Source organism: Megalops cyprinoides, chromosome 9, assembly GCF_013368585.1.
Source record: "Megalops cyprinoides isolate fMegCyp1 chromosome 9, fMegCyp1.pri, whole genome shotgun sequence".
Lineage (NCBI taxonomy): Eukaryota > Metazoa > Chordata > Actinopteri > Elopiformes > Megalopidae > Megalops > Megalops cyprinoides.
Genome location: NC_050591.1, coordinates 15,004,433 through 15,031,173, shown reverse-complemented (window position 1 = coordinate 15,031,173; position 26,741 = coordinate 15,004,433). Strand labels below are relative to the sequence as shown.

General features: G+C 43.8%; 1 protein-coding gene across 1 annotated transcript; it reads right to left on the bottom strand.

Moving 5' to 3' along the window:
- Nucleotides 1-11,976: 11,976 nt before the first annotated feature.
- Nucleotides 11,977-26,602, bottom strand: scn2b (sodium channel, voltage-gated, type II, beta). The gene is made up of 5 exons (XM_036535951.1): nt 26,584-26,602; nt 19,153-19,322; nt 18,434-18,644; nt 17,166-17,361; nt 11,977-13,323 (listed from the first exon to the last, which is right to left on the bottom strand). Exons 2-5 carry the CDS (start codon nt 19,303-19,305, stop codon nt 13,290-13,292), a joined length of 594 nt encoding a protein of 197 aa, XP_036391844.1. The 5' UTR covers nt 19,306-19,322; nt 26,584-26,602; the 3' UTR covers nt 11,977-13,289.
- Nucleotides 26,603-26,741: the final 139 nt, after the last annotated feature.

The following is a 26,741-nucleotide window of genomic DNA, read 5'->3' as shown; positions in this document are numbered from 1 at the left end:
TCCCGGCACGTGAGGGAGGGAGGGTGGGGATGTCAATCGGAGGAGGAGACGTGACGGGCGGCGCAGGATCCGGTCCGGGAGGAGTCCGTCAGCTCGCTCATGAATGAGGAACTGCAGAGATTGGCGGTGCTGGCGGCGGCTGGCAGGGGGCGGGGGGGGATGGGAGGGGGGTGGAGGAGGGGGGGTGGGAGCGTAACCGGCAGCCGGCAGCCGGCAGGCAGCGCGTGTCTCCCAGCCGGCGTGAAGAGCGGAGAGGCGGGAGAGCCGCTGCAGAGGCTCAGAGATCGCAGGCGGAGGGGAGCTGCAGCTCAGAGCGCATCGGTGTGTGTGTGTGTGTGTGTGTGTGTGTGTGTCGGGGGGGTGGTGTCCTCCAGAGATCGGGGGTGGGTCTGTGCAACGGAGGGTCCAGCTAGTCCCGGGGCCCGCTGCAGCCAGAAGGTGTGGGGCTGGCTTTCCTGCTTTCTCACATGCTCTCTCTCTCTTTTGCTCTCCGTCTCCCTCTATCTCTGCGCTGCTCGGCGGCTGGCTCTCGCTCAACTTTTCCTCGCTCTCTTTCTTGGCTCTATGCCACTCTCCCTCTCCCTCTCTCTCTCTCCCTCTCTCTCTCTCTCGTAACTCTGATCCCCCCCCCCCCCCTCCATGTTGAAAATAGGGTGATTGCAAACGCAGGCAGTTTTGTGCTAAAGAGTTCTAGATCAGAGGGATTTCTGCAATGCAGGTGGGAGCTGCTGGTGAAGTCATGGAGTCATTTATCAAGGAGTCCACTAGCTCAAATGCCACACACAACAGTGAATAAGTATTACATGGATTACATGTTATACATACATAAAAGCATACAAAATCAGCTTAAATATATAATGTACAAATGCCCAGTCTGTTGTTCACCACATTGTGAATTTAAAAACGAAGACATTAGAATGAAGTCATTTGACACAGGAAAAAATATCTTTTATTCTTAAATTAGTGTGGCAGTCTAAAGTCTTGAATGGGTACTGTTCCAAATGTAATCAGGAAGCATTCCAACATCAATATATTTGTGACAATCATTTTCCATATTAAAAAGTAATTAGCTAATATTCACTCCGTTGAATGTATTGAATAACACTAGTGTTCACTGTGTGCTGCATCTGAAAGACCGTTTAATGCTGGATTTGTGTATTTATTCGTAAGCATACATACACAATCATATACATTGGATGCATGCACACATGCATGTGTAGACCTGGGTGCGCGCAAACGTGTGTGTATGTACACGTATGAGGGCGTATTTTCGTGTATGTGTAAGTGCATGCATTCGACTATATGTTTATGTGTGTGTGTGTGTGTGTGTGTGTTACTGAAGTGTAACATGACCATGACTTTGAGCTCCCTCTCTCTGCTGCTCATGATGTATGGACAGGGTTGGGTGTCATGTGACTATGGATCTCTCTCTCTCTCTCTCTCTCTCTCCCTCCCTCATTGCTATGATGGAGGGCAGATGCTGGACTTCCCCACCCCCTCTCGCCAGCTGGACTAGGGCAGGTATCAGATTCTCCGTTCTCAGAGCACTGCACGTTTGATGTCCCATGAAGTCCATCTGGGTGTGGAATGAGTTGAGAGCTGAGCGCTGGAGGGTCACTGAGAGACCACAGTAGACCTGCGCGCCCTCCAAAAGGTCAAAGCAATCGAGCTACAGCACTCCTGTGTTCAGACATTGACAGAAACAGATTGACACTCCCTGTGACCCACGTACTGTAGTCCTATATCTCTTCTGAATATTGGTTTCAAAACCAATTAAAATACATCATGCAACACATGTAACCTGCGCTTAGGGTGTTTAAAGACAAGACATGGTCATATGCTGCCTTACTATCTTTTATGGGTTTGCTCACTGGAGTGATAGATGGTTGTCATTCCCTGGCATGACTTTTAAGCTCATAAACTGCAACGAGAAACAGCTGCCACTCTGCCACAGCAATGAAGGGGGCATCACATGACACAGGAGAAATGCAGGGGTCTCTGTGGGAATGTGAATGGAATTGTCTTAAGAGCCATTTGACTGACTAGTATGTCAAGCAGTTTCTGTATGGGGCATGTAATCCCACTAGTGATACCGTTAATCCAATTCAAATTTATCATCTCTCTTTTAATCTCTACATCATCCCCTGAATCAATAACCATGGTACAGACCCAAACATGCCATGTATACAGCAACAGAGACAGCACCACACGCCACACCACTGTGGACATACTGAATAAGAGTACCTCCTTATATGTGTGTTCAAGTATGTGTGTGCACGTGTGTGTATGTATATTCCCATAACGAAATAAATATTTTATTTACCTACCTAATGATCCAAACATTTTATGAAATTATTATTAACCATTTAACCACCAGTACGAGACAAGAACTTATAATATAATAATATAAGTACATATAATAATCTTTACACTAAGTCAATGGCTCTAACGTTGTGGCTACACTGGAGGGGGGTGGGGAGAAAATAGCTTGCAAGGGCAGTTTTATTTAGGTTCTTTTTATTTATTTTTTTATTGTTCAGTGAGGCAGTTGGGAGGACTGCAACATCCCATGTGGAATACAACAGAATGATTTATGTGTCGCCTCCATTTTGAGGAGCCCGGTGCCCTTATGGTGTTCCTATGTACCGCACACCTTCCCCTGTGTACCACACACCTTCCTGAACCGCCCAAAGTGACCTTGGAAACATTATCTCTGCACCATGGGGGGAACAGCACGCATGCATCGTGAGCAAGCACTTCCCATAATGCAATCTAGCGTATGGAAGCGGGCAGGGGAGGGGGGTGGGAGTGATGTGATGGAGACAGAGAGGGAGGGAGGGCAGAAGGCAGGTGCAGAGGAAGAAGGGGAGGGAGAGAACGGATGGGGACAGGGTGGGGGAGAGCAAAAAGGATGCGGGGTGGAGAGCGTATAAAGGAGAAAGAGAGTTTGGGTGGAGAGTTTGGAGAGACTCACTTCGGGAGGTAAAAGCACAGACGCTGGGCTCTGGCTCTGACTGGAACAGAGAGGAAGTTAAAAGGACAAAGAGGAGTCTAAAGTCTGTGGGGTTTATCCAACCCTAATCACCCTGGATTAAAGCACACCTCTGCTTCTGGTTTACTGGGCAGATCTGTAACTTAGTCACAGACCAGGGCTAACCAAGGTCTGTAAAGCATCCAATCCAGTGAGAGGACCTGGAGGGTAAAAGAAATGGGGGAAAATGAAGAAAAGAAGAAATGGAGGGAAAGGAAAGTGAAAATGTACTGAAGAGAACAGCTCCCCTTGGACTGCAAAGGGGGGGATGATAAAGCAGAACTCTTTGGCAGAGGGAATGAGGGTGAGGGTGGGGGTGGGGGTAGTGGGGAGGCAGGCTGAGGACAGTCCAGGAGATGGAAAGCGGAAGTCTGATGAGAAATCACTGCATCTCTCAAGAGCCGAGTACTGACCCGCCACTCTCGCTCTCTCTCTATATCTCCTGTCTTTCTCTCTAATCTAGCACAAAGCAGCTCTTTCTCTAAAAAAAAAAAAAGAAAGAAAGAAAAAAATGCTGGTCTTGCTCTCCTTTCTCTCTTATTTTAAGTCTGTGATCTCAACCATCCCACTAGGAACTCAGAGTAGCAAAGTAGCAAAGGGGGCTGAATGCCTTTCTCCCTCTCTGCCACCTCTCTGCGAATGGGCAGAACAGTGGCGGTGTGCGCAGAAAAGGAGGATCAGGAAATAGGAGCGTTGTTTCACTCTCTGGCACAAAGCTCGAGGACCGGGAGGAGGTAAGACCATCATCCACCTAAAGTTTGATGTGCGCTACGATGTTGCTGCCCATGCAAACTTGTGTATGTCCCAGAGATGAAGCAGTGGCATGTTCTCGGGGAGAGGAAGTGACGGGCTCAGTTTGTAGATATAACTGTTATCTATTCTTGCTTGTTTTTGCTTGTTTCTCTTTCTAATTTGACCTTAAGTTTTGATAGAAAGGGTTTTTTATTACCCAGCTGTTCCTATTTACAGTAACCCTTTGATTCAAATTAAAAATAATAATTTTGGTCATTGAAGAGCTCTTTTATTAGGTAGTAACTTCATTAAGGCTTTTTGTGGAATTTTTGCGGAAATTTGTAAGATGGCTTAGGCTTTGATGGGTATAATATAAAACAATTAAGATGATTCTTGTGACTAAAATAAATAGATGTTTAACTGCTCTTCTCATTTAATTAGCAATTCAGTTGTATTACCATTTTGTCCAGCTAGCATGAAGCTCCTATAAACCAAGAAAAAGGTCTAAACTCAAACCTTCGAAGTCAGCCAGTCATCCAGACCACAACATGGCTTCCACAATATCAAAGAAACACACTTCTGTGAAGTTAGTTGGGCCAACTGGGAAAGAATTTGAAAAAAGATAAAACAAGATAAAAATGTTCAATGAGAGTTTAGCTCAAGACATCAAATGTGTTGGAGCATTTTTGCTGATTCCATCTTTGTGTTGGACAGGTGGTCCATGCTTTGAACAGTGAAAGAAACATTTCACAGTTAGTCGTTCAAGGCAAAAGAGAAAAAGATTGTTTAATCTGCTAATAAGTTGCCCACTTTATTACTTTAATACATAGGATTCAAAGGAGACTTTTGGCTTTTAAACATAATATTTTGCTATTTTATTTGAAGCTCAACCTGCCCTTGTATGGAGATCTCTGGGACTGGGAATTGCAGCTGTCTGTGTCTGACACCAATGTAATGAGTCCTCATATGGAACAGCAGGTGTAGCATTTGAATGCCAATCTCAATGCAAGGGTGCAATTCTACAAATTTTGCACCAAATGGTTCTGAATTAGTGCATGCTTAAGGAATCCACCACTGGTAAAATATCAAAGAATACAGATCAAATAAATAGTATAATTATAAATAAATTAGTTTTTCTGATTTGGCCCATGGTCTGAGGTCAGTGTTGTGAATGCCCTCCATGCCAGCCTGGTCAGTGAAGCATTATAGCTGCTTCACAGATTGGCTACAACACTGCAGATAAGGTCTGGCTTTCCATTGGCTTGGACATTCCGATTACGCCATGGAACCATATTAATACAGCAGGCCAAGATTGCCAGTGTGCACTGGTAGTCAACGGAAGAAGATCAGCTGGCCATAATTCATAAGATCACTCTTATTTGCAAGGGCTTCCGAGCCGAGGTCTGTTATGAAAAGCCATGACTGATTGGTGGGGATGTGGTTTCAGAATGCATTTTATCTCTGTTCTGAGCCCATGGCTGCTGGCATAGGTTTGGGCAGAGAAATCTTATAATCTGAGAGCTGTGTTGTGTTGGTACCTCAAGGGGGCACCCTCCATGTTTTTGTGGATGTTGACATCCTGGGAAAGGGTACAGCTTGGGAAAAGGTTTTCTCCCAGACACAGTTTGCCTATATGGCTGGATCCAAGAAACCTGGTTCAGTTTATACTCACACAACTGATGCAGACGCAGTAGATTCTGAACTTCAGCTTCAGAGGCTGCCGGATTACCTCCTCCATTACTGGCAGAGACAGTTGTCAGACTGAGCAACAGCCTTCGATCAGCAAATTATTATTTTTTTATTGTGTGAACCTCATTTTGGAAGTTAATATTTTGATATACTTTCTTTGTAACTTTACAGCGCCTTTAAAAGCAACATACTTACATCCATGTAAGTGAATGCAGACTTATGATTTATGAAAGCAACGTGACCTATATTCAGCCATAAAAGCAATACTTGCCACTATGTGACCATTATGATGTAAGTTATATCATTTGATATAACAGCCACTCATTATCATTGTTATGTTCTGCTGGTGGTATTTGTGTCCCACTTATTGGGGGCTTTTCACAAAAAAACGCAGTGGCATTGACTTTGACCTCAGTATTCATCATGGTATCAGTGCAGACCACTGGCTACACATGTTGGGAGTGGCAGATTTGTACAAAAAGAAAGCAATACCTTTTATTTTATCTTTCTAGTAGCACAAAAACACCTATCTTTTTAAGGTTTTGTCAGTTAACTGGTCAGGTAACTGTCAACAATTCAAATCCAGATCAGTATTCAAATAAAAGCTAAAAAAATAAATCTGGTTGACTGAGTGTGACAAGAACTAAAACCAGCAAACATGTTATTCCACCAGGACCGAAAAATGCAGGCTTGAGTCATTCTCAGTCATAATTTGCAGGGTCTATTTGCATTATAAATGGGTTACATTCAGTATCTTGAAGGGAGGTTTTTCACCGTCCCCTGGTTAGCATTGGCCTAGTTTCAGCTGCAAAGGTGCAGAAAGGCTAACTATCTGGCATTGTGTCTACTGGGACATGGACAGCGGCGGTGCATGTGTGCGTGTTACTGGGACTGCAGAGCACTCTGCAGTACAATGTGGCATGGGGGGAGCATATCGTCCCAGGAGGTCCAGTGCATTCTGGGAAGATATTGGTCTTCACAATGGCAATGTCTTTTATAAAGTTGTATTATACTGTTAAGTGTTGTCTTCTGACCTTCTCTCAGATTACTGTACACTATGTAAAATATAGGCTGAGATGGGTGTTAGTGGCTATTGGGAGGGTATTGGATATCGGTGATCACATTTGTGGTATTTTAATGTTAACAATGAGGCTTTTCAAACATGCGTTCCATTTGTGCCTGTAACAATTCTATTGCATTGACACAGAGTATATTGACATGTTATGTAGAATTAGCAGGATCATATGTTTAGCACGTTTCAAGCTCTTTATTCAGGTGACACACTTTTAATGGGGCTCAGTATCCGTTAAAAGTCTTTTCTGGGAGTAGCTTCACTATCAGTCAGCCATCATGTGTTTTAGTGATGTCTGCATGCTACCTGACGGCCTGCCTGGAGTGGTGTTTGGCACTGTGTGTGTTGCAATGTCCCCTCCATTTTTGGTGTAGGACCCGTGACCTCGCCTCAGTCCCACTCCACCAGCAGAACAGGTGCTATTGATTGCACTTCATCCTCCCTTCTCTCTGAAAAATTCAGAGTGAGAAAAATCTCAGGCCACCAATCATGGGCTGCCGCAGTACGACTTCACACGTGCAGAACGTTTGCTCTTAATTGCAATTTCATATATTTTTAATTGTCATCACTTGTCATTCTATCCCACCAGCTCCTCCTGGGGCTGAGCAAATGACTGTGGGGCTACCCTCCTGGCCCCTGTCAAAGTTCTGACCCATTTAAAGGCCCAGCGTCCCAGATACCTGCACCACATTTTCAAATAACCGCTCTGGCTCCCACTCCCCTCCTCCCTCCGCCCTTTTCTTTCGCTTCAGTCTGATCAGCCTGCATCTGCAGGAAAGCTCTGCCGCTTTCCGAGTGCCACTTAAACAAGGAAAGGTAGGGAGGAAAAGAGAGGGGGAGGGGATTGAAAGTTGGCTGACTCCTCATCTTCGGAGGCTGTTTCTGCACCAGCCCGGAACAGAAACATCGCTCGCTGGCACAGCTCGCTGACTTTTCAGTTCCTCACGGTTTCGATGAATGGGACTCACACCAGCTCTGAGTTCCTGTTCTTTGCCAACAACATTTTGGGCCTCTGTTTTTAGTATAAGGCTTCAAAATATTATTCTGATGTTCTGTTACTATGTACCACTGATTCTCAATCCTGCTCCTGGGGGCCCTCTGCTCTGCACGTTTTCCATCTTTCCCTGCTCCACCTACCTGACTGAACTCATCAGTGGCACTTTTGATTAGCTGAGCACACCTGATGAGAGCATGTTAATCACACTAATTTCAATCAGGTGTGTTTGGAGCAAGGATAGATAGAAGACACGTAGGACAGTGGGCCTCCAGGAGTAGGATTGAGAAACACTGATGTGGACAATTTGATCAAATGGTCATTTGTCAGTTATATGGTGTCCATGTCAGTAAAATTAGTTTCATTAGTTTTAGTGGCACTATATTGTGGTCTTGCTGTTAAGCACAAAGACCTGCAGTGTGGAGCAAGGAGCAAGGCGTGCAAGACAAAGGTTTCCAGTCCGATCCCCAGATGGGCCACTGCTGTTGTACCATTGGACAAGGTACTTATTCCAAGTTGTCTTGCAGTATGAATGGATAACGTAAAAATTGTAATCCAAGTATGTTTCCCTGGGTAAGACAAGACTGTCTGCTAAGTGGCAGTGTAGCATAGTGGTTAAGGAGCAGGACTCGTAACTGAAAGGTTGCTGGTTCGATCCCCGCTGGGACACTGCTGCTGTACCCTTGGGCAAGGTACTTAACTCACAATTGCCTCAGTAAATATCCAGCTGTATAAATGGATAACATTGTAAAGAGCTGTAACCTATGTAAGTCGCTTTGGATAAAAGCGTCTGCTAAATGAATAAATGTAAATGTAACGATTCATCAAAGAGACTCTGACAAAAGAAGTGCTTAGTGCTTGCATTTTTTTTTTACTCAAGTTTATTTCAAAATCATTGAGTGGGTGACTACACAGTGCAGCACAAGCATATTGGTAACCCGTGTAAGAGCTCCGGTGGGCTCACACAGAGAAACACTGCAGTAACAGCATGCATGGTTACACACAGACAGGCACACACAGGAGCTGGGTCCTCCACTATCCCAGCATTCACTGCGTCACTGAGGACCCCAACAGAGGGAGGGGGGTGGTCAATAGTGTAGGTGGCTGGGTATTTCTGATTATCTTATTTATTTATTTTTCAAATATACTTCATTCCATTCAGTATCCAAAATGTTTCACATAGCCCCAGACCTCAAGGCAGCAGTTTATGATGCTGCAATTTTTAAAAAAACAAAACAAAATGGTTGCATTAAGGTCAGATCTTGTGCTGTAAACACCGGTGCTGTGGTAAGAAAATCAGGTTCTCTAGCTGAGTCAATACTAGCTCTTCTTCTCATTTTTACTCTTTAGGGCTACACCTACAAGTATTCAATGTCCTACAACATCTTGGGGGTTAATGTGTGTAGCTCTGTGTTGATATTTGATTTTTACATCTTCGTGTCTTTGTGTATAGTTTTGCTGTTAGTAGCAATAAGCAATGTAAACAAACTGTGTTGTCAAGCTATTAGCAGGACTGCACACCCAACCCCAGGATTTGAGGTAGGCCTATATTTTTACCTTCCATAAGAGCAAAGGTAAATCAATCAGGTTAGAATATGAAATTACAACTTTGGGCTCTGCCCCTCATAGCTAGAGGAATTTAGAACAAAACTGAAGGCTGTCAGGCTTCACTCCTGTTTTATAAGAATGTGCATTATATCTCTTTTAGATGAGTCAAGAAATGCATCCTTTACCTGGACAAGAGATAAAATCACCCTGTTGTTTTCCCTAAGGTCTTAATAACAAGATAATAGAAAGGTTCCTTTAGTACCCAATAGGGTCATTGACCCTGATTAGACTGTCGGTCTCAGTAATGACATGGCACCCACATGCCACACCCAGGGTGAACTAAACCTCAGAATAAATATTCACAGGAGACGAGGCCAAGTTAGTTTGGCCACACCCCCTCCACAGCGTCTCTGCATTTAAACCTTCGAGAGCTGAAGTTCTGGTGCTGGCCTTATTTCATTGGGTCAGTTCTGCTCTGCCATTTAAAGTGCTTTGAAGAATCCACTGTCCAATCTCTTAGTGGAAGAAAGAGGAAAAAACAAAGAGTGTGACTGGGGAAATATTCTGTCCCTGTTACATTAAGCAACATCTCCCTGAGGAAGCTTTTTTAAGGAGCTTTCATTTACTGGCTGTATCTCCATAGACTCCACAGTGTACTTCCATTACCCAGCTACTGCAATCCAGAGTCAGCTCAGCGTCAAAATGTATACGATTGTGCTAGTCAATCTGGGGCGTACGGAGAGACTTAATATTAGATGGGTTTAAATGCCCTCCGCTCACTCCATATCCAACAATGCACCCTGGAGCAGGATGGTGGAGTTGAACACTGTTCCCAGGTGTATACTGTCTATTCCAATCTCATTCCAGCCCCAAGCAGTCCTGATTTCCTGGCCAGTTTTTTCCCCAGGATTAGATTTCTCTGCTGGGAGACACTTCATCTTTCCCTCCATGTATGGACCGACAAGAGTGTTACGACTGTTAGGCCAAATGACCCAGGTCACCGTATGCTGTTCCTAACTCGGGGTGGTGATGTCATAATAAAAGCCCTATCAGACAGGGATGAACCTCAACAAACATGTTTCAAGACAGATAGCTAAAAATCTCTTGGTAAATTGTTCAGTAAAAAAGTGCATGTTTAATCAATTTGTGTGAAAATTAGCTGTTAATTACAGGGTGACGTATAACCTCCCTCATCTCCCCCTGCTGGTACTGGAGATGTACCCTCGGGCATTAGTGTAATGACTTTCTCAGATACTCCTACCCCCCTCAATCCCCAAAACAAAACACAGGCAAAGAAAAAAATACAACAGCAATCACAAAGTCAACACAAAACACAACAACAATAAAATAAAGAAACATAATCAGTAATATACCAGGTAGTGTCACAAAGATCAGAATATAAGATACTACAAAAATGACCCACAGAAAGAAAAAAAAAGGGATAGTGAATAGTCAAATGAAATTACAGAGTCAATATAAAGAAGAGAGAGGGGAAAAAAATGACCTTTGGCAGCAAGTAATGCAAAGGCAGCCTACTTCACAGGGAAGGACACTGAGTGAGAAGTACTGAGCTCAGCAGCTGACAGGCAAGCAATTTGCAGTCTGTCCCCAGGTCTGACAGGGCAATACTGGGCACCTAAAGTCACCGTGGGCCCTGGCTTTAGGCCTCACCAGTGCAGGGTGACAGAGGAGCAAATTCACACTCCGCTCCACACCCACACAACCACACAGTCATTTATCACATATCACCAGTACACTCTCTACATATCTATTATATACCAATAACTGAAAAACAGTTTTACTTTGCCTATTACTGAACATAGAATTTGGCTGTGTGTGTGTGTGTGTGTGTGTGTGTGTGTGTGTGTGCACGTGTGTGCATGTGTGCATGTTTGTTATCAATTGTTAAAGTCAATCTGTGCCTCTTTTACTCAACACTCATTTTCTTGTTATGCGACAAGCCCCTGTTTTACTCAGTGCAAAAGTTAAACAACTTACTCAGACCATTCAAGGCTATCTAGGGAAGCTCTCTGAAAAACAGATACCTTACTTTATCGTTTCATTTATTATCAATTACACTGATTAATTACATAGACACACTAACTGGAGCATGAAATAAATGTCAAGCTCTCTGGAAATAGAGTATTTGATGATTAAACCCAAGAAAAACACGTGGGTGGCCAGACATGCCAAGCATAAACCAATTAAACCTATAGCTTACATGGCCAACCAAGTTTTTCCCTGGGTTCAGTTATTCCAGAGACCAACCCTAGGTGTCCTTGAAGACTAACCCAAAACGCATGTCGGACCCGCCTGTCAATCATTTAAGCCCCAGAAAGTTTTACTCTGTTACGCATTAGAAAAATACCTGGCAGTAGATGCTGGGTGGTCATTGGCTATTTACAAGGTAGGCCAAAAAGCTGATTGAGTCACATTGGTCACACCCATTCAGCAATGAAGTGCACTGCAGTCGCTGTGCATCCAACACAATCGATAGCATTGACACAACGTCTGTGTCAATGCTATGCCTGCAATACTACTCCCAATTTACTGCCACAGCATACAGTTTATGCTTCAGAAGAAAGTGCGCAGAGGTTAAAAGCCTCGTACATTCAAAAAACAGTTAGTAGTTAAGACAGTACTAAACAATAGAAATGACAACCTATAAATTACTTGTTTGGTTTTTTTATCCCTTAAAAAGTAGAAATATATTTGTATAAATCAATTTTTGTCTTTTTTTTGTCTCCCTGAAAGTGTGTGCAGTATGTGAATTTATGTGTACGAAGTGTATTGTTTGGTAGATTGGTAGAGTGTGTCTGTGTGTGTGTGTGTGTGTGTGCGCGTGTGTGTGTGTATGCGTGTGTGTGTATGCGTGTGTGCGTGTGCATGTGCGTGTGCGTGTGTGTGGTGTGTGTATGTGTGTGTGTTTTTGTGTGTGTGTGTGTTGTGTTAGTGCGTGTGAGACTAGGTGAATGTGAGGAGGGGTGTAAGCTAAGGGGAAAAGTTGGATTTTCTGATCAGGCCTGAGCATATTCTAAAAGATCAACGCTTTACCAATTCCCTCATACTCCAGCAAAAATACATGGAATCCTAATTGGACAGAGGTGTGCCTGCCATTGTGTGTTAAAAGAATACTTCTGTTTCATCGCATGCTAATGTATGACACTAATAACAATATTCAAAATGCTAATGTTTGGCTACAACATGTGTATGCAAGCGATGCAAGTAAAGGAACCAGTGATATTGTAAACCTGGGTTCAGAGCACAGGTAATGTGGCTAACCCTGGCAGCTCTGCTCAGGGAGTAAGTCTGACACATTCAGACAAGACCCAGACACTCGGGCACATCAGAGACAGTCCCACACGCTACGCGATCACACCTACCACTCACACACAGTCACAGAGCTTACAACCTACACATAAAAACCTGCATAAGAAAGCAGCACTTCCACACACACGAAATGTCAGTATGCATCCGGCGCAATCAAACCATTCTCAAACCAGCTACACCGGGGCTAAAAAACACGCCACCATAAATGCTAATGTCTCATTCAGGCACACCTACACACAATCACTTACACTAGCTGTCAGAGAGAATGGCCCTTTGACCCCACACCAGAATGGTCAGCACAGGAAAGAGAAGAGGAACATTAGGAATCTGAGAGAAAGAGACAGAAGATGGATGTAGATATGGGATTGATAGCCATGCCCACACATTTGCTCACCAAAGTGGAATTCGCACCCATTTCTAATAAAGAAAACTAAGGCAGCAATATGTTTCTGTGAGTTCTTTTTGGATGCTCCCTTCAACAGAACATTTTCCTTCACATTGTCTGTTAGTCTGGGGAGGCAAATGCTTGTGGCAATCACTGGGAGAGAGAAACAAGACAGACAAATGTGGGTGGAACAGGTTAGAGAGAAAAGAAGAGCGAGTTCTTAAAAAGTAATAATACCAACATTCCTTGTTTAACCCCTAACGACCCCAAAGTCCCAGTCCAACATGAGTCTGCGGGGAGAAAGGATGCAGCTTGAAACCTTGTGTTGCACCGAATGGCTTCAGTTGTTTTCTTTCTCTCAGCTGCGGTTTGCAACTGGGAGGGGAAGAGCCAAGATGTCTACAGGTAGTGACTGAGAAGGGGGTGCTGAAACATCCTGTGGCGGGGCGGAGCCAGGTGGGGGGATGGGGTGGGGGGTTCAGTCACAGGACGATGATTCAAGCAAGGTTTAATATGTGTCTTCAGGCAAGGAATATACATGTCTGAGGAAAAAAGAGAAAGTGGGAAAGAGTAATACAGCCACTGACATCAGTGTGAACTGCTATAACCCGATAACCAAGTCAACATCAACAAGTGAAACAATACAACACACCACTGAGAGGAACCACAGAACAGAACGATACACACAGTACCAACAGGGAAGTCAGTGAGCTCCAAGCTCTGAGCCAGGCGCAGGATTAGATGGGATGGTAGAGACACAGCTGCTGCTTCTCTGCTCAGACAACTGAGTGAAGAACCCAGCTTAAAGCTGCCATTGACTGATGCCTCTCGCTGTTGACACTTGCAGTGCTCTTCTCAAGTGAACACAGCTTATGGCGATCATTAGCAATAGTTAGGCCATTAGCAAGCTCGGACTCAGTGCCCACAGTAATGCCGAACTGCAGAACGCTTGTGTGACGTTAGGCTTTACGACTTGCTGGTAAAAGCAGTACATGTGTTTAAAGCCCAGGCAGGTAATTGTCAATGAGCCATAATGGCTCCACTGACTCTCCGATTTTCAATATCTGTTTGTTTATTTACTTGTATTTGGGAATTTTGCCTCTGTCCAGCATGATGTTGGTCAATGTGAACCGTGTCTTGAATCCAGTCAAATAAATTAGTTAAACTGGTTATGACAAGATTTTAGACTAGTCAACTTTTTGAAGTCTCTTCTGTTTGGTTTTGCTTGAGCTGTGGAGAGTGTTTTAAGACATTAGCTGAATCAGAAAACAGAGGAAAAAAAAAATTGGTGAGGGAGAACTCTTAAGAGCATGGCTTTAGAAATATTTACTTTAATTTATTGACTCAAAAAATCTTTTGTTGAAGTGTTAAGAATTGTTCATCTTTTGGGAAAATGTTTGAGGTGGGGATGGTGCACAGAGAACGGAACTTTGTTGGTGTATTGAACTACATTGCTGCATATTACAAGGTTATGTAATGGAGTTAGTCATATTGAAAATTAGAAGACTCTTTGCCACATTTCAACGTCTCAGAATAGAGAGATGAGTATGTGCTGGCTGAGGCCACCAGATTGGGTCAGATAAGATATACATTCACATTGTTTTCCTTTTCTTTTCTGCATTGCTTTTAATGGTGTTTTAAGACATATAGAATGGTTATTAACCAGGGAAAGTATTTGGTTGGAAATACCAAGCATTTACCAATAACTTGTGGTTATGTGTACTGACCCCATGTGTATGTGAATGGTACATCTACCAAACACATTTTATAAGTGTTTTTTTTCCAAATTTTTATTATATTTTAACAAATTCTGTTCTGTAATATATACCCGGCAAATATTGTGAACATTGCAAAATCCTGCATATTGTGAACTCCTGAAAAGCACCTTAGCAGAGTAATTTAAAAATTATGAGTCATTTTTCACTCTGCTAATGTATTCCGTTTGGGTATGGAAATATTCCTGTTCATCGCATCTTGCCATTTCCTCCTTTATGTATGACTGGTCCATCATGAAAATACATGACTAAACTTTAACTGGCAAAGAGAAGCAAAGATGTTGAGAAGGGCCCTTGCAGGTGGATTGTGTTTCTGTATAGTTCCCATGGTCACTTCTCAATTTGATACCAGCAAAAATGTGGCTGAAAATGGCCACATTGATTATGTGAAGCAATATCATCTGACTAACTGCCAATTTCAGTTAAAGCTTCAAATGCAAAGCTTTTATATAATGGCTTCAGAGAGCAGGAACACTTTGTTCCATTACAATTAATACTGAGTGAACCCCCAAAGCATTCAGGCACTTGAGAGAAGAGGCTGAGAAAATAGTGTGGTTTGCACAGACTTATATACACACACACACACACACACACACACACACACACACACACACACACGCGCACGCACACACACACGCACAAACACACTGTAACACGGACAACACCACAACGATCCAACCAGCTAGGCTAAAAATGGAACTCCTGGCTCACAAGCAAGGAACAGTATCACAACAGTTAGCATCATTCAGATTACAGGGGATGTTAAAACAAAGGCAGGAGGCCTCTCCTCATATCATTGAAAAAAAAATCACTTCACAATGCTGATTTTCCCAGCAAACACAGACAGCAGGTAACCTTCTCACAACACTGCTGTGTAGTAGTCATAATAGCATCACAGCAGCCTTGTGGGAATGTCATGTGTTTACTGGGTTGACTAGTAAAGTCAAATTATAGATCCATGCATTTGATACCCAATGAATATCTGCATGCTGCCACTTACATACATATGCGGACCTCAGAGGTGCTGACATTAGCATTCCTGCACTCAGGTTGAAAGAAATGGCAGTAGATCACAGATGGAGGTGATTTAGTTTTGACTGTGAGAAGAGGAGCACCTAAAAATTAATTGGCTCTTCTCAGGAAAAAGGTATGAAAAGGGTTCATTCTGATTGGTCCAGTGGTATTGACTGATGGTGAATCCATCCTATTGGAGACACAGGGATTACTAGGGGCTGCTGGAGCACATTGGATGGCAGGAAAAGAAAGACCCATGAAAGTTTAGAGGTTTTCAGAGGGAGGGAGGGAGGGAGGCAAGCAGAGGGTCAATTTACACAAGGTACCGGTGTCACATAACCACTAAAGAACACCAGGAGCGAGTCTGTTTACCAGCAAGAGGGGAAGGGCCTCCACCAAATCTTGGGCCTCCTGGGACCATGCAGTCTGATTATAGTTGCCTGGTTCAGTTACAACACACGCACACACATACACACATACAAAAAAAGAAATAAAATAAAACAAAAACAAGAAAAAAACATCATTGAGGCATAACTTGCAGCTGGATATCCAACCACCATTGTAGAACAGCAAAGTTTAAAATGGAAAAAGATGTCTGAGCACCTGATAAGAACATGTACAAGTGTAATAAAGTTAAGCTTGTAGCTTACAGGTGTGTTAACATAAAGCTGAGAGTAGACTAGCAGTAGATGCCGGTCTATCATGACATGTCTGCAGTTTACCAACCAAGAGCACAAGGTGACCAGCAGAGGCTGCAGCTCTCAGAGGGCTCTGCTGATCATGGAGGATGCTGTGATTGACGCACTTACTCCAGAAGGGTGGGTGTGTTCACTGTGGGAACATTCGTAATTCGAGAATGACAAGGCCTTGAGAGAGCGCTACAAAGATGACGTCTGCGTGGCCCTGCCTCTGCAGCTTGAAGTAAACAACGGGGCAGCAATATTTGCAACCATGTGACACCATATACAGTGTCAGTATCAGTCTGTGACTCCAAAGAGTGGAGAGGACTCTTAGACTCTAACCAATGTCATAACTCTTTATCCTGTTTTATTTTTTAAATTTTGTTTCTTTGTTGTTTTGCCAGAAAGGTCAACTGAAAATTCATTTATCTTTTATAGCATATTCTATTAACTATTAACTAGAATGTGTAATTGCCTGTGCTGTGTGCGAGGCCTGTGAATCCCTCGAAGTGTCTGTTTGAAGGCATTTTAGTGGGCAAGCAGAGATAGGAGGTCGAACACAATGTGAGACCAGGGGCAGAGACGGCAAATGGAGAAGAGGAGACGGATACATGGATATGGATAGTGTGGAAATGAATGAGGAGGACAGAGGGCGAGATAGGCAGAGTGTGAAAAGGGAGAACCAGACAGAGGGCGAGAGGGAGAAGGCAGGAGACAGTTATTGATGGGATATGGGGTTAGAAAGAAAGACAACAAGAATATAGAAAAGGAGAGAGAAAGAGAAGGAGAAGGTGTATGTGAGAGAGAAATAAACAGGCAGAAGGGAGAGTATATAAGGAGAGGGGAGAAAGAAAGACTGAGGGAAACAGACAAACGGAGAGACAGAGAGAGATAGACAGAAGGAGCGGTCCTTACTTGGTGCCCTCCTCGGCGCCTCCTTCCCCATCAGTCTTGCCCTCCTCCTCGATCTTCTGCTCGTCAGAGATGAGCTCCTGCTTCCGCTTCCGCCGCACGCACTTCACCACCACCATGGAGAGGATGAGCACGGCCAGCACGCCCCCCACCGAAGCCCCGATGGCCACCGCGATGGTGGAGTCCCGTGGCGGGGGCACTGCGCACACGGGACCAGAGGGACCAGAGTGGGGCCATGGGGAGGCCCGCCAAACATCAAAGGTCAAAGTTGAATGAGGCAGAGAGAGAGGTGGATGATGGACATGATCAAAGACAGACCGATGTGTAAGTCCCAGGACAACATGAAAAGAGGATTTTTTTATTATTTGAGGGAACACAAGATGTCAAATGGCAAGGGAGGTGGGATGAGATCAAATGAACAAGGGTAATAGGTTGAGAAGGAGGGAGAGAAAGAGAGAGGAGGGCAGAGATTATAAACGTGTAGAAATGTGTGAGAAAACTAGATTTAGTGTGCCAAGGCCCGGCTGTAACTCATAGCCTTAATCAAACCGAGCTCCTCGATATTAAACTGTCATTTAATCAGGCCCCGTTTTAACGGCGGACGCCTTGCTCGGTGCGAGAGCGAGTGAGCGGCAAGCTCCCGAGCTGATTTAAAGCCGCCAACGCTGCGGCGGGAGCCACGGGGAGCCAGGGCGAGCGAGCGCGGCGCACCCATCAATAAGCAAACGCGGGATTCTGCTGAGTCATCAGCTCCGGGCCCCGGCAGCGGACGGGGGGGGGTGCAAGAGGAGGCGCGTGACACAGCCCTCAAGGCCGCAGCAGACGAATGGCTCGTGAAAGCTGAGGCACACCGGAGGTATGAAGACAGATGATGACTGCCAGGCTGTCAGGACCACAGCGGCTCGCAAAGCAATTTAGGACAATGTGGATTATGGACAGTCTTTTTTTTTACCTGCTCACTCACAAAACTCACAAAGGCTCACAGCCAACAACATATTGCTCCTTCCATTAGCTTAAGTAGCTTAACTTATTATCTGGCCAATCTGATGCAGTTGGCCATTTCAGAACTGCTTAGGCCACTTCAGTCTCAGCAGCTGAGACTAAATGCATTTTATATTGCGCTGTGAATCTTTGCTCAGCAACTGAAAGAAAAGGGAATGAACATCTCTGATTCGATTTGAGTACCCGATTGATCGGTTGAATAAAGCAGTTAAGGTCCCGCGTTGCCTGACTCTCATATTACCCTGCCCCGTTCCCTTTGATGCCCTTACGTTCTGTGAGGACGACGAGTTTGATGATCCCGTGCCCCTGCTGGCGGTCGGGGGGATTGCGCACGTAGCAGTTATAGATCCCCTCGTCGGAGAGCTGCACGTCGGAGATGGTGACGGACACGTCGTTCTTGTCCAGGTTCCCGGCAAACATCACCCGGTCCTGAAATCTCTCCGTCCGCAGCGGAGTTATCCGGTGTTTGTAGGTCATGAACTGAGAAGGAGAGGGGGAGAACAGTGAGGAGCGGAAGGCCGAAATAAAGATAAAAAGACATAAAGAAGGTGTGGAAGGAAGAGTTCAAAGGACAGCCAAAGCAAACACACAGGAGTACACAGTCTGTGAAAGCATTTTATACATAAATGAGAAAGGAAGAAAGAACATTGTATGAAATCAAGTAAAGAGCAAGATTACTTATACATTCATGAAGATCTACACAAGAATGTCCGTGTATGTGTTTTGTACCCTCTACATCATTATTTTCTTCCTCAATAAAAAAATAAATCCATGAAAGGAAAAAATGACTACAAACTGAACATGAACCCCCCAAAAAGGAAAACAAAAAAACTAAAGACAGAAAGAAAAAAGAAAAGAAGTCATTGAGACGATAAAGAACTACGGTGGCAGAAGCGTATAAGAGATTCGGAAGGCAAGAGGGGAAGTGGGGAAAAGACAGCACTGAGGACTTATGGGTAGTAGGAGGGCGTGGGCGAGAGAGGGTCACCATCATCTCTGACGTGTCGTTGAGTGATTCCTGATAGGTCCAATTCATGGCAAACTTGCTGTTGTCCACCTTGTAGCAGGACGTGAAGGTGCAGGACAGCTTGACCAGGGAGCCATTGAGCGCATTGAGCTGGTGAGTCACCAGTACGTCCATGGAGGAAGCGGGCGTACCTGAGGGACAGCACCATCACAGTGTGTCATTCACTCAGTCCCTCACCCTGTGCAGTAGCTGCTTCATCGACAGTCCCTGTGCTATTGTCGCTTCACGAGACTTACTGGGACAAGATGTGCAGTTTACAACATACATACCCACACACTCTGTTCAAGCGTCATTTAACAACACGCTTTCCTAAAATACACTGACACAGTGAGTGTAGAAGTAATGTACAATGACTGACACACTCTCCATGCTGTATAGTGAAGTGACTGATACTCAGTGCTGCAAAGTTATTACATAACTCAGTTACCAATACAGCACTGTAGAGTATAGGGGGGATGGGGTGAGCTAGAAACACATCAAAATTTATTCTTAGTTCTCTGTACTTAAAAAAAAAAAAAATTAAATCAAAGTGCTAATGGAGGTGCTTATTTGCATATGAAAGCACATCGGCTCTGTTTGAAGAATCTATCAGAGGGCAGGAGCTCTCATTATCCTCACACACTCTTGTCTCAAAACGCCCAACCTCGTCTGCCCTAGCAGTGACAATGCAGTCCTGCAGAGTGTGTGTGGAGTGCGTGGAGCTCTGCACCATTTCCTCCCTCTGCAGTCAGGAGTTTTGTATTTCTGGACGAGTTCCCACTGCTGCTGCAATCATTCTCCATCGGCCCAGGCCACTGCAGTAACAGCAGCGAGCTCCTCATACACACCCCCATCCCATCCCAGCTCCCCCCACCCCCCCCCACCCTCCTTTCCCTCCCCCTCTCTCTCTCTCTCTCTCTCACTGCGCACTGTGCTGCAGTTCCCCTTCCGGCCCCCCTCCTTTTCAGAGAAGCAGGTGTCCTTCAATGGTACTGCAGAACAGCACCTGTTTTAGGCTGGGGGTGGGGGCACAGGGAGGCCAAACCCACAGCCTCCAGCCCTGACACACACACACACACACACACACACACACGCACACACACACACTAATGCATTACACCACAATCAAACAAGAACACACTGCACTCACTCTCCAGGTTTACGCAGCGTCAGCTGCAAGGAAAGTCACTCCATGCCAGTCACCCTGCGAGTCAATGTCATCCCTCCTTCCCCACCTCCTGACATCTGCACACATATGCATTTCTACCAGCACAGCACTTTCCCGCTCCAGTTGGGGGGGGGGGGGGGGAGTCCGGGGCACGACATCGAAAATAAAAGGCAGCCATCAACCCACGACAATCCAAATTCAATCAGTAAATCTAAACACTGGCGCGTCAGCAATTCTCCGCCCTGACTTCCCAACTGCTCTTGAAGTGACAGCAAAAGTCAGTAGGCCGCAGTCACAAGGTGGCAGCCCTCCGCCAATGGGGGACCACGAAGCACTGGCCACAGTGAAAGACGTAGCTTTGGTTTCAGTCATAAAGCTGGTTTCTGTAACAGGCTTTTAGTAGTGAGAACTTCACTAACAGCACCATCATTTTGCTAACGGCAGGCTCAGATTTAGCTTTATCTTAGAGGCATATCCGAGCTAATGTGTGTGAAAAATAAACAAACAAAAAAATCAAAGGGCTGATTAAACTTGAGAGGGGGATGATGCGCCACCCAGTGACCATGTGCATGACTATTCCTGATATGCCTGTGGGGCCATATCTGTATTCTGTTTTCAGGGCTAAGCAGGGACACTGTGTCACTCATGGCCGGGCTCATTAGTCACTGAAAATCAATGTCCGATCATGTCCAAATGACCCTGCTCTTATGTCTCTGAGAGTCAGTGGTGCAGGACATCACATACTGCAGCACATCCCTCCCTCCCCCGTTCCTTCCCCCACCCCACCCCTCTCTCCTCTTCCTGTCTGTCTTTTTCTTTTTTTTCTCTAACTCAAGGTCACTGCAATAAGGTAAAGACAAGGTGCTCTTTAGTGAAGCATCACCTGCTTTTAGAGTGTCAGCGATTAACAAACACACATGCACACACACACACACACACACACACACACACACACACACACACACACACACACACACACACACACACACACACACACACACACACAAATAACACAGCAATACACAAACAGGCACAACATTGTACACATGCACACACAGACACATGCACATCTAAACAGACTGACAAATATATAAACACACATACAATAACCCACACAAACACACAGACACTGCACCAGATAACTTTCACTAACTGTCTCACCCAAGTCTATTGAAAACACACACACACACACACACAAACACAGATAAAACACACACTGCACCAAACTGCATTCACACACTCTGTCACACAACTGTGTAGATACTTACCCAAGTATAAGCTCCTCACACAAATCCACACACAGCCACAGTACAGGCTACAATTATGTGTGGATTGCGTCTAACACACCACAGCAATGCAAATGTGCAGCACACTTCTCACACAGCTCAGTCAAACAAGAGCTTACACAAATAGCTCACATTCTCTTCAGAGCATCTTCTATGTATTAAAACATTCTCAGGCACAGAAACACAGTCACTGTCAGTGCACACACAAAATTATTCCCCACCTGCTAACAACAAAATGGTAATAAACCAGATTCATTTAAAACCATTAAGGCACACATATATGCACATATATGCTATTAAGGCATATATTAGTTAGAAATGTGCCCAAGGCTGTATAAGCAAATGAGCTCATTAATTTGGCTAGGAGACTAGGGCAGGACTGACAGCAACCTTAACTCCATGTAAAGACACTTATGGCACTCTGAGGATTGATGAGGTCATTGTGCTGGGTGCTGCAAGGGCCAAACTGAAGTCAATGCACAGGCAGTGACCTGTGGTCATTGCATAGAAACTGGACTAAACTATGGTCGCTGTACAAGGTCTAATCTGAATGGTTGTCAGTTTGTTATAACTACTGAGTGTTATTAGTATTGAGTTTGCAGAGGCAGTGGTCACAGTTTCAGCTGAATTTGGCAAGAAGGGACATAGAGCAAGTATGCTAGATCTTACCTTTCTTTAGCCCCTGTTTAAAAAAAAACTGTAATGACTCTTCCTGCCTTAAGGGGCAACATAAAATCCTTAGGCATCTGACACCACTGCCTTGGAGTTTCTGTATTCATTTATTATAAATACCGTTATCCCTTAGCTTAATCATAAAACCTTTAAAGCAACCAATGAAAACAGTGGCTACAGAAAGACTAAACCCTGCAGTTTGCGATGAAAAATTCCATGGAAGCTGTGGAATTCCTGACAACATGCTTGAAGTATGACAGTAAATAGCACAGTAATAACACTGTATATATGCTTGTTGTGAGTCATCTGCAATACAAAAATGCAGCCATTTTGTTTGCTTCCATCTCCACAGCAGTTGCCTTGGGGGGGGTGACATTCCTGACGATCGTACTGCGAGCTGCTGCACCAGAACTGCAGTCCTGCAGCTGGTGAGGCAAAGGATGAATGTGAGGATGGATTGTGGATAACAGGGACAATGGAGACCTGCCATAATGCACCCAATCCCATGTGACACGTGAGTCCATTAGCTGGATGCCAAGGTCCACTGACCGAGGCAGAGGGGTGCCTCCTCCTGCCACATGCTCAGCATTTCTAATGAGACCACGCCCTGCACAAAAGACCAATCAATAAGCAGCACACTTTGTTCACTTATCCGCTAGGTGGACAACCACATCTAGGGTGACTTTACAGAGGTTCCATTTCACATATTGTCCATTTATGCAGGTGCAATTCAGTCCAAGCACTTGGTGCCCTGCCACCTCATACTGCACTGATACACTATGACAATGGTCACATAGCAGCTAACACTGGCAGCACAGAAAATGATGATAATATGAAATTTTATTTAATTTTATAAGGTGAAACAGAGAATTTTGAAGAGTCTTTAAGGTGTTTGCATGTCGAATAGGTGGATATGCAAGCAGGGATCGATTGTTATTGTTAATGTGCTTTTAATTCTCTTGGTTAACCCTGCTAAGTTCCTGTGTGGCTCCACATGTACATATTTGAAATTGGAATTGGCAGTTTGTTCAGAAAAAAAAAATCAATCCAATCAATTCTGGAAACCACAGCAACTTAAGGAACATACTGTTCAGCTCTTTTGTGTGGGTCAGCCATGATGGGAAATTAGCTGTGTGGTGCCATTTTGATCTTTTTCTTCTGCGAGCTGTAACTCCCACATACAAATTGCAGGAAAGGTGTATGTTTTAGAGGTGACAGGAGAGTATGTCTTCATGAACGCTGTTAAGGGTAGGGGTGTCACAAGCCACCAATGACAACCAATCGACTTGAAAAGAGCAAAAAGGTTTGACTGGTTGAAATCCATCAATGATTGAATGCACATTATAGCTACAACCATTATGTGGTTGACAGAGCCACACTCACACATCAATTCATATAACCAGAGCTGTAGATTACGTCCCATCATCAGATAGATTTGTCTCAATACGAAGAAAACATTGTTACTGGAAAACTGGGACAGCTTATGCCACATAGAAAATTCTGATTATGACAAGCTACTGTAAACGTCCTAATTACAGATATCTTCTGACCTCCTACAGGCCCCAATGTAAGAGGATCTAGAATTTGAGCATTCCTAATCTAACTCCTGAACTAGTCCCATGTGTGGCAGCTAAAACAGTGAGTATGTCTAACATTAAGCTGTAACTTGTGTGCTTCTTGAACGGAAAAACACGTTTTGATGGCTGTAAGGGGACGTGAACTTAGGCATCTCCGGCGCTATGCGGATTGGCGTGTGATACATTGCTCTCTACTCCCTCTAGAGGGCACTTCTGTTATAGCAGTTGAAGCGGAAGGCTGGTGTTCTGGGGCTGGTCTGCAGATCTCTTGCCGCTCTCTTCAGTTTGCCGCAGAGTGCAGTTTAGCATGGGAGTGTGAAGCCTGTACAAACTACACCAGGAGCCAGTAATTAGTCTGCATTCGTCATTATCACTTACTTTTATGTACAAGTATACTATTTTTAGAAGTAGCACGATAATTATTAGTCAGTATTATAAAATGCAATAGAGATGTAATCTTTCGAAAGCTCTTCGAATATGAAGCACTTATTTGAGGGACACCGGGGATGTTAACCATCTGTTTCGCAAGAGAAACTCTCAGTCGTATTTATAATAACGAACAATACAATGTGACAGTGAAATAACAATTAATTAAGTATAATTATAATTATAATCATTATCATTAGTAGTACTATTGCTTTTGTTTTTTATTCGTACATTTTGGAAGGGAACTGTGATTTTGATTGGTGGAGTGAAGGCTGACAACCAAAAATGGCACACGAACTGAACAACTAGTCTACAAGCCCAAAGGTGGAATTAATTTATGCTGACAGACAACATTAGGCATTCACTACAGTGCTAAGTGCATTTAGCTTTATCAAAAACACCGAGCTAATTTGTCTACTTAATAAAATAGTCTAGAATTCTCACAACAGCGAGGTACCAGCAGAAGGCAATTAAATTATTTTGATCTATCTAATCTAATGTAGTAGAATATAATTTAAATGCTTATGTAACTAGTGTAAAACGGAATCAATATGTTGAAAACTATGATTAAGCAAAGTCTTGGCATATACACTGAAAGTACATTTTTGCTGAGGCAGTTCTCTATGATGCTCCCGTCTTTAAATATTACACGTGATCTGCGTCTTTACATATAAAAGATGCTTCGTTGACTTCGCACACATTGCCGCACGAGAACTTTTTTGTGAGATTTACTGTTTTCTAACCATTGCAAGTGTTCGTTGGAAGGGAAGTATGCAAGGTTCGTTTCTTTGGAAATCAGTTTACGGTACGAGTAAAGTCATTAACTTGGCCGGCTCCATGCTGTCCTTTCAAAAGGGAAGTGATGATTAAGGGAAGTTTATGTTGATTTGTTGATCACAGTATGTCACCCTGTGAATTACCTTGATGTTCAGATTAAGTAGGACAGTGCTGTACCTAACGCTTTTCTTTATTTGATCCTAAAATTAAAATAAGTAAGGTGCCTGAGTGTTATTGAGTTACACAGTAAATCATTTTCACAGGTCTCAGTTAGTGTTAAGACAATAAATTGTTCATATACAACTCTTCCGGTAGAGAATGATGCACTTCAGTGTCCCATTATAGAGTATCTTGCATTTAACTGATGAGCAAAGGGTGTCGTAACTACAAGGTAGGCTACATCCTGCGCCGTGCTAGTTTGACGGACCCTTACAAATACGTTTACATGTTGTAATTGTTGTATCTGGACACTGTTGTGAATTGATCAAGTATTAGTACCACCATCATACTTTGCTACTGTTCAAAACGGACAAAATGGTCCTTATAGGTCTAAAAGGTCTATACTTATAAAGATGTTTATAGACTACGAAATGATTGTTAAAGACATGAACGCACTTTCGCATTCAAGGATGTTTATTTATGAACACTGAATTTTTCGTTAAAATAATCATTTACGTTTATTCATTTGATAGACGCTTTTATCCAAAGCGATTTACAAGTGAGGTGGAGTACAACACAAGCAAAAAAAAAACTTACGCCTAAACCAAATTTCCAATAATCCGTAATGACGAACATGAACAAATTTAGCTTAGTTAATATTGCTCATGATATTGAATGGGAGAAAACGCCCCCGTCGAAGATGAGCGTGCTTCTCGCACTGTCACCGTGAATAATTAACGAATGTGTAATCTGAAAGGAAGCCAGGGAGGCAGAAAATGAGCAAATTAGAAAGCCGCAAGACTAAAAAGAATGGGGCCTCTATTCGTCCAGATGTTGTAAACCTTCATTACGTCATAGACCAGCAGGTCGTGGGATAACCGAACGCATCAGTGCTACCACTCTCAACTCGCACTCGCTACAATAAATAGACGTTTGTTTATTGAATACAACTGACCCACGTCGAGGAAAAAATATCGATTGAAACTAACAGAAAAACAAAGCAGAGCCAGGCATAATGTGAATTGTTGACTAAGATTACATTTAGGGAATTAGCAGAATTGGTTGCTATGCAGACTTGATACACGTTGCACAAGCGTCTGCATTTTTGTGTACTGCATCGCCTGGCGTAACATCAGTCGTAATAATGCACGCAACATATACAAGAAACGTTCACAGTGACCTGCAACTGAACACACCGAATTATTTCACCAAAAATAGTTCTTGATTATAAAGGTTGCTGTAATCACGCGCAGTCTGCAAAATGAATATAGGTCAGTAATATTGTATGTGTGGGCGCGTGTATACGCGCGTGCGGTGACTGTGCTTAATTACCTTATAGTATACTTACAGGGTCTTTTGGGGTTCAGTTATATTCCTCTTCTAAAAATAACAAACGTTCACAGATATACTAGTGTCCTTCTCCATATTCACGATGGGAGGTGTGAGATAATCTTTTAAAGATGAGACAAGGAGATTCAGAGAAACAAGTGTACCAGTGGCAGATAC